The sequence below is a fragment of the Dryobates pubescens genome, chromosome 10 (assembly GCF_014839835.1).
Source record: "Dryobates pubescens isolate bDryPub1 chromosome 10, bDryPub1.pri, whole genome shotgun sequence".
NCBI classification, from domain to species: Eukaryota; Metazoa; Chordata; class Aves; order Piciformes; family Picidae; genus Dryobates; species Dryobates pubescens.
The window spans coordinates 28,541,023-28,548,414 of record NC_071621.1 but is presented as its reverse complement, the minus strand read 5'-3'; the positions used below and the strand labels follow the sequence as shown (position 1 = coordinate 28,548,414).

The 7,392-nt window shown below is 38.9% G+C and overlaps 1 protein-coding gene across 4 annotated transcripts in view; it reads left to right on the top strand.

Annotated features, from left to right (window-relative positions):
* Positions 1 to 5,002, top strand: part of GRIA4 (glutamate ionotropic receptor AMPA type subunit 4) — a 268,030-nt gene extending 263,028 nt beyond the window's left edge. For 2 of the 4 annotated variants that reach the window (XM_009905665.2, XM_009905666.2), the window contains exon 16: positions 3,804 to 5,002. In XM_009905665.2, coding sequence (XP_009903967.1) covers positions 3,804 to 3,968 — 165 coding nt within the window. In that variant the 3' untranslated portion in view covers positions 3,969 to 5,002. The remainder of the gene's footprint in view (positions 1 to 3,803) is intronic. The other 2 variants (XM_054164586.1, XM_054164585.1) reach the window with 1 other exon arrangement.
* Positions 5,003 to 7,392: the final 2,390 nt, after the last annotated feature.

Here is a 7,392-nt window from a genome sequence, read left to right as displayed (position 1 = left end):
CAGTGGGCCATGAAGCATATGAACCAGCTTCTAGTTTTAGCTTCATTCTCTTGCTCTCCCATCCCATGCTGCTGTTTATAATTAAATAAAACAATTTAGAAAAATGCTACATTAATAAATAAAAAGATAGAAAGATAGAAAGATAGAAAGATAGATAGATAGATAGAAGCTTCTACCAGATGGCTCAGTAAATGTGCAATACATTTATTTGGACTTGCATACTTCCAGTTTCATAGTCAAGACAGCAAAACTCATTAGAAGTTTAGTTTGCCTTAAACATTTGTGCCAAAGGCACCTCCATGTGACCCAGGTACCAGAGAAACCTGAACAATGAAAGAATCCACGAAGGTCAGACTATTTATATTGTATAGACTGAGGATATCAGTTTCCCATTTACTGATTGGAACAGGGCAGTCAGTGTTTTCACCTGATTAATTCCAAACTAGTTTAATCAAAACTAATGGCATGTTTGTTTGAAAATACCTGATCACTACTAACTGCACAGAGTTAACTGATCACTTACTGCACAGAGACTGTCACAGTTTGGGTAATACAGTAAATGCCAAGACTTTTCCCTCTCATCCCAGCCACTCCTGAAACTCTTTCTGCAGCCAGGCCATACATCTGGAATTGTAACAGCATATTTAAGCAGAGCATTAGCCTGGCTTATTACCTGTAATGCAGTTTGAAATGTAACACAAGTTCACCTGGTTACTTGGCTTTATGGCACCTTCCTGAGCGCAAGTTTGACCTGCTCCTCCTGGCTTTTGTTAGCTGTCTGGGTTGCTTTCATGGTGTGTTGCTCTGAGGTGTTGTTAATCTCTGACTCTCTGCCATGAAAGGACAGAGGTTGTTTTGTTGCAGCTTCTTTCTGTTACTCTGTGGAAAGCTGCTGGTAATTTGTTTGGTTTTGCTCTTTGTTTTTTAAATTTGTGGTGAATCTGTTTTTACTTCCTGTGCTGAGTTGTCAATGTTGTCAATGGCAGGAACGCTAACTGGACCGAGCTACAAAACCACAGTTAAACAGAACATGGATGTTCCATATAAGTCGGAGCTTTCTTTCCAATTTCCCATGGGCAAACCCCGAATGGCCATGGACAGAGAGCTAATCAAAGTGGTGGAGAGATGCTGGCACATCATGACCACTTTGGGGGAAGTTCAGCACATCTGGAGCAAGCTGTCCCTTTTCCACCCCAGTCTGCATTCTAATCTGGTTTGGACTTTCATCCCTCCCCAGACCAAAAGCACCTTTTTGTTTTTTCTTGCCATTGACCAAAACCTGTTTTGTCCTTTTCTGCAGGCAGTTACCAGCCCTCAACATCCATTTGCAATGGGATTCTGGGCATGCACTATGTGGAGCTACACCACATTGCACTGTGTCTCTGCTTTGCAAACGTGTAGATTTTTATTTGCTGATGGGGAGTAGTTGGGAGTTTTTTGTGCCGTATGGGCCCAGGTCCCCACTCCCTCATTGCCTCCACCTCCCTGTTTGTATCTAGCTGTTGAATTAGGCCAAGAGATGTGTGCAACAGCCCCTGTCACAAGGTACTGTGACAACAGGGAAATTTCAAAGGGTGGCTTTGGGCACTGCAGTTGATGATTATCAAAGCCAAGGCTTTTCAGCATAAGGGGAATGCCATAATGCCCCGTGTAAGCCAAGGCATGTTCCTGAATTCGGCTGCTTGTGAGGGCCGAGGGGTTTAGCATCATTGTTTTGGAAAATTGCTTTTCTATCCAAGCTCCAGCCATGCCACGACAGCAGCTGTACTTTCAAGAAATCTTTTTTGAAGGAGCTAATGGCACAAAGCAGTATTAAACTGGAGCATTTTCACAGGAGTGCACCCAGAAGCAGTAGAAACGTTTGGGAGTTTTAAGGAATCTCCCTCATCGCTATGCACCCACTCAAATATAAAGTGCAGCATATCAAATGCTAGCTCAGGAGTTCACTGCTACCTTGGAAGGAGAAACCGGGCTCAGAGGGACAAAGTTCTAAATGCAGAGATCAGTATTAAAGCAAATAAAATGATGTTACGATGTTTGTTATCCCTTTGCTCCTGTGTGACTGCACCCTCCTGTCTTTGTTTTTCCAGTTGGTGTTTCAGCGTGCATCCCTGCAAGATGCATAGACTATAGGTTCCGCTCACTGGAAATCAAATTTCCCCACTAATTAGTATCTTGACATGGTATCATTGAAATTGGCTTCAAGATAGCACAGTTTAGGTGCTTCTTGTTCCCGGTGCCCTCACCGCATTGGTTGACCTTAAATGCTGCCTGACATTTCAGTCATCTGGAAATTATTTAGTCCAAACTCGTCATCTTTGCCTTTCCTATCATCCCATGAGGGAGTCCTTGTAGTTTAGGTTCCTGCTTTTTGGACAGCTAAAGTTAGATGGCTTAATGACAATTTATTATTTTCAGCTTGAGTCAATGAGTCCCTAAACAAAATATTTTGTTCTGATGTACCTGAAATGTAGATTTTGATGTAATAAAACCATGAAGCTTCTTGTGGAAAATGTAGACCTAATGTGGAAAACCATAGGAAATAGTCTTTTCTTCCAATCAGCTACCTTTCCTTTGAAAGTTTTCACCTTCTTTAATAGTAGGGAAAAATAGATGCAGGAAAAGAGATTTGAGGACAGTTCTCAGATTTACTGGTAGTAAATGCTGATCCTGATACTAAATAATGTGCATTATTGAGGAAAAGTAAAACAACCAAACCAAAATGAATAATTACTTGAGGTTTAATCCATGGAATTACCACACAGATACAGCTATTGGAATTTATAACCAGTTTTCAGTAGCTATATTTCATCTTGATATCCACAGTTGCAGATCTAAGCCTATGAAGGCGTGTACATGATTTTATTCATAGATGCTAATACTTTTCAGGGTCATAAAAGGTCTGGATTCTCATTTCACAGTATATAAAGGCAGCCTGAATCAGTTTGGAGGAAAATACTGCCTCTTCTATTAATTTCTCAATCAAATTTTCTATTTATAAATTTCTATTTAGAATTTTAAAATCTCAACCAGATTTTATATTCAAATCAATGATGATTAATTAGAATGAAATTTACCCTCAGAATCACTAGTGGGTTTTTTCCCTCAGTAGACTCGAATGCTATGTATTGATATTAATGATGATTACTATTATTACATTTAATGGTAACATGGAAAAAATGCAGATGTCTAAATCTTAAGTTTTTGGTGTTTGCTGTGTCTCGGTGTGTCGAAGGACAGAAAGGTTTTAATACTTTCCTCTTCTCTCCTTTATTTTATGTTATTTTGTTATTTCTTGTCTTTTTCTTTTCTCTTTTCTTTTTTCTTTTTCTTTTCTTTTTTCTTTTCTTTTCTTTTTTCTTTTTTCTTCTCTTTTCTCTTCTTTTTTCTTTTCTTTTCTTTTTTTCTTTTCTCTTCTCTTTTCTTCTTTTCTCCTTTTTTCTTTTCTTTTTTCTCTTTTCTTTTCTTTTTTCTCTTTTCTTCTCTTTTCTTTTTTCTTTTCTTTTTTCTCTTTTTTCTTTTTTCTTTTCTCTTCTTTTCTTTTTTCTCTTTTCTTTTTTTCTTTTCCTTTTCTTTTTTCTTTTCTTTTCTTTTTTCCTTTTCTTTTCTTTTTCTTTTTTCTTTTATTTTCTCTTTTTTCTTCTTCTCTTCTCTTTTCTTTTCTTCTCTTTTCTTTTCTTTTCTTTTCTTTTCTTTTCTTTTCTTTTCTTTTCTTTTCTTTTCTTTTCTTTCTTTTCTTCTTCTCCTTGTCTTTTCTTTTTTTTTCTTTTATTTTCTCTTTTTCTTTTCTTTTCTAAACCTAGCTTACCTTTTCTGAAGCCATAAGAAACAAAGCCAGATTATCCATCACAGGGAGTGTGGGAGAAAACGGACGCGTCTTGACTCCTGACTGCCCGAAGGCCGTGCATACTGGACCCGCAATTAGACAAAGTTCAGGATTGGCTGTAATTGCATCGGACCTACCATAAAAACCAAAAAAATAATTGAGTGCCTTAATCAAACTGTGTTGGTGACTGATGGGAACACAGCACAGACTGTAAACGACATGGGAGTGTCATTGATGAACTAATAATTTGGCTGAGAAAGGGAAGTACGTCCAAATGCGCCAGACATCATCAGCAACAATGTGTGCATGAGCTCAGCTCGGAAACCCAAACTCAGATTTTATATCAGGAAAATTCATAATTTAGTTTTGTTGGGGGGAGGGGGCTGGGAAGGGTGTATTAACAGCAACAAATTTCACTTGAGTGGACTTAAAACTAATAAGACTTGCCAATTTAGCGCATTAAACTGTGAAGAACATGCTCGGAAAGGACAACATTTTGGTCTTTTGTCTTGACAGAGAGAGAAAACTAGCTATAGAAGTCAATGAACATGCTAACCTGTGTCTCCAGAACATCGATATATACCGTGGAGGAATACTCAGCTGTTGGGCTGTAGAAACGAATCACTAAACTGTGATAAGAAAATAATAAATATGTAAATCCTGTGAAAAAAAAAATAATAATAAAATAAAGAAATTATTTACATTTTCTTTGGGGAAAAAAAGAAACAAAAGAGGAATATTGAAACATGCTTGCTTTTTAACTGATGTAAATTCGGTAGAGAACAACACAATTCTTTTTTCTAACCATCTTAGGGAACAATTCATTGCAATAATTGAGATAAAATGCCATCACTGTAATAAAATTCAGAGTCTTTTCTCTTTTTTTTTCTTTCTTTCTTCTTTTTTTTTTTTTTTTTAATATAAAAGTTGTTGGTCATCCTCTTGTTTGCTGTTACCTTCATTCTGTTCCATCACTCCGTGTTCCCACAGATTTGCATCTGTCTAATACAAGAAACGAAACGATAAAAAAACCTGTTTAGAGTACATCATCAGTCTGCAGTGTAGAATCAAAAGAGACTACGGGTCACTCATGTTACAGATATTATTTATAATCTTGTCCTGTGTAAGAAACTGTGGTTTTTGTACCCACCAAAAAGAATAAAACAACAAACGTTCTTATAAGATTGACAGAGCTTGAGTTGTTTTCTGGTCGTTAGGAGGGTCGCCTGGAAAACAGAAGCAGGCGGTTCGCTTCTCATCGCAGGGTGCAGGACCTTGTCAGAAACAGTCTGAGTCACTTTGTGTATTTGTGAAGTGCTTTTCAGGCCTTAAAGAGGAGGCACGCTTGAAGCTGCCAGAGTATTGCCATGATTATTTGCTAAACATTTTAGTACTAGTTACTAAAACCCTTTCTGGGAGGTTAGGGAACTCTTGAGTGATAGGATTAGTTCTCTGGGTAGGTCAAAGGATGAGCTACCAGGAAGCAGGAAAGTACGAATGACTTTCAGACTGATGTGATAGATGCAGCGTGCTTGGTACCCAGCAACCTTAGTTTTCAGCAGCCAGTCTCACAGTGGCACACCAGGGAAAGACTAGCAGACAGTGTTTGAACAAAAGCCAAATGTTGACAGGAGTAGGCATGTCTACAGGGGCAAAGCTGTAGCACCTCTGTTCTTTCTTGGTAGTTCTATTCTATTATCCTTGCCTACACTAGACACAGCAGTGGTCTCCAAATCTAGAACATTGCCACCAGTGTAACAACTCCACAATAGATCCCAGATTACAGATGACACTTGGATTAATCATTGCTTAGGGGCAAAGCTGTAGCAGCTCTGTTCTTTCTTGGTAATTCTTCTTGCCCACACTAGATACAGCAGTGGTCTCCAAAGCTAGAACATTGCCACAATAGATCCCAGAGTACAGATCACACTTGGATTAATCATTGCTTCTAATGCCCTTGTGATTTTGCCAGGCCTGTGAGGGGTTATATTGAGATGGTTTGCATTTCTCCAGAGCCTCCATGGCTGATGTTTCTCTCAGCCCTCGTAGTTCCATGCCCTCACATGCAGAAGTGGCACAGAGTGGAGCCTAACATTGCCAAATAATGACCAACTCTCAATGACTGAAGCAAAGGACAACCAAAGTGTTACTGTGGTGATATTCATCCTGTGTGATAAAGACTTTTACAAAGTAGCTAAGCAGGTGTGAACTTTAGTCAAGGTATCAACAACACAGTTATTTCTCTCTAGTAGCTATAACTGGTGTCTAGAGTGAGGTAAGAAAGAAGTATCTAAGAGTGATTTAATTCATCTTAAAGTAAATATTAAAACATCAAACTGCTGAATCAAAGCAGCAAAACCCAGTATCTTTCCAATGAATATAATCTAGACCAAGAGCTACCAATGCTTGTACAGAGCTTCACAGTGCAGGCAAAGGTGAAAATAAGGTGATGCTTACCCCTAAGGCATAATGACTACAAAGTGTGCAGGGGTCTTAGAGAAGAAGACACATAACACTACGCTGAATCACTATGACTAAACCTTATATTCTTGTTTTACTGCTGTGTTTAACTCATTCATGGCCTACTGTGAACTGTTTGTGTTTCTGTGGCCCAGAGTGGTGAGTTGTATTTTTTTTTGTCCTGTTTCAGTAAAGATGGAAGCTCCCTCTCAGATGTATCTTTACAGGTGGATTTAAAAAGCCTTTGATGTTGGTTTGGGTTGGTTTGTTTGTTTATTTGTTTAAAAAAACCAACAACCTGTCTTGATTTTTCAGGAAGAACATTAAGAGGCTCAACAGATGGGGAGACTGTGTGAAGGATGCTGTCTATTTCGTTCTACTGTATACGTCTGGTTTCTTCCAGGTGTTTGTCTTCATCCTTTCCTTGTGAGCAGTGGCAGTGCTGTCCTGGGATATTTTGCTGTCTTTTACTGTTACTCCCCTTACAGACAACCCTGTCTCTTTAATGCACAACATTTATTTTTCACCTTCAGTAAACAACACATCGTTTCACTTAGGAATGTCATTCCCATTCTTAATTGCCTTGTTCCACTTGGCAACATGACCACAAGTACTTTGAGATGTGTTGTCCAGTGTCAGTAACTACCAGGGATCCCAACTGAGATTGCCAATTGAGCAGCATCAGCGATGCACAGCCATGGGGTGGTGTAATCCCAGCAAAGGCATGCCATCACCAGCCATGGTGGTGAATCACAGCATCCTCTTGCCACTTTCAAGCCTTGGCTGTGTCAGGGGAACATTTGTCTCAAACAAAACTTGGTCAGATGAGGTAAAGAGGAAGGAGACACTGAATTCATCAATGTTTATAATGAAATGCAACAGATTAAAAATAAAGGAGTAGAGAGCTGACTAGAATCCAGGTGGTTGAGAAAGTAATCTCAGCCTTCTCCCTCCACAGTAGCTTACTCTCTTGTTTTATTCTAGGGGGGTAAACCATTTTATGACTGCTGTGACCATCTCCACACATCTCTCTTAGATGCCTCTCAGAAATGTTTTTCTTTCACTTTTCTTCCTTAGGAAGAGACTGGATGGGGTGCTTGGTGCCA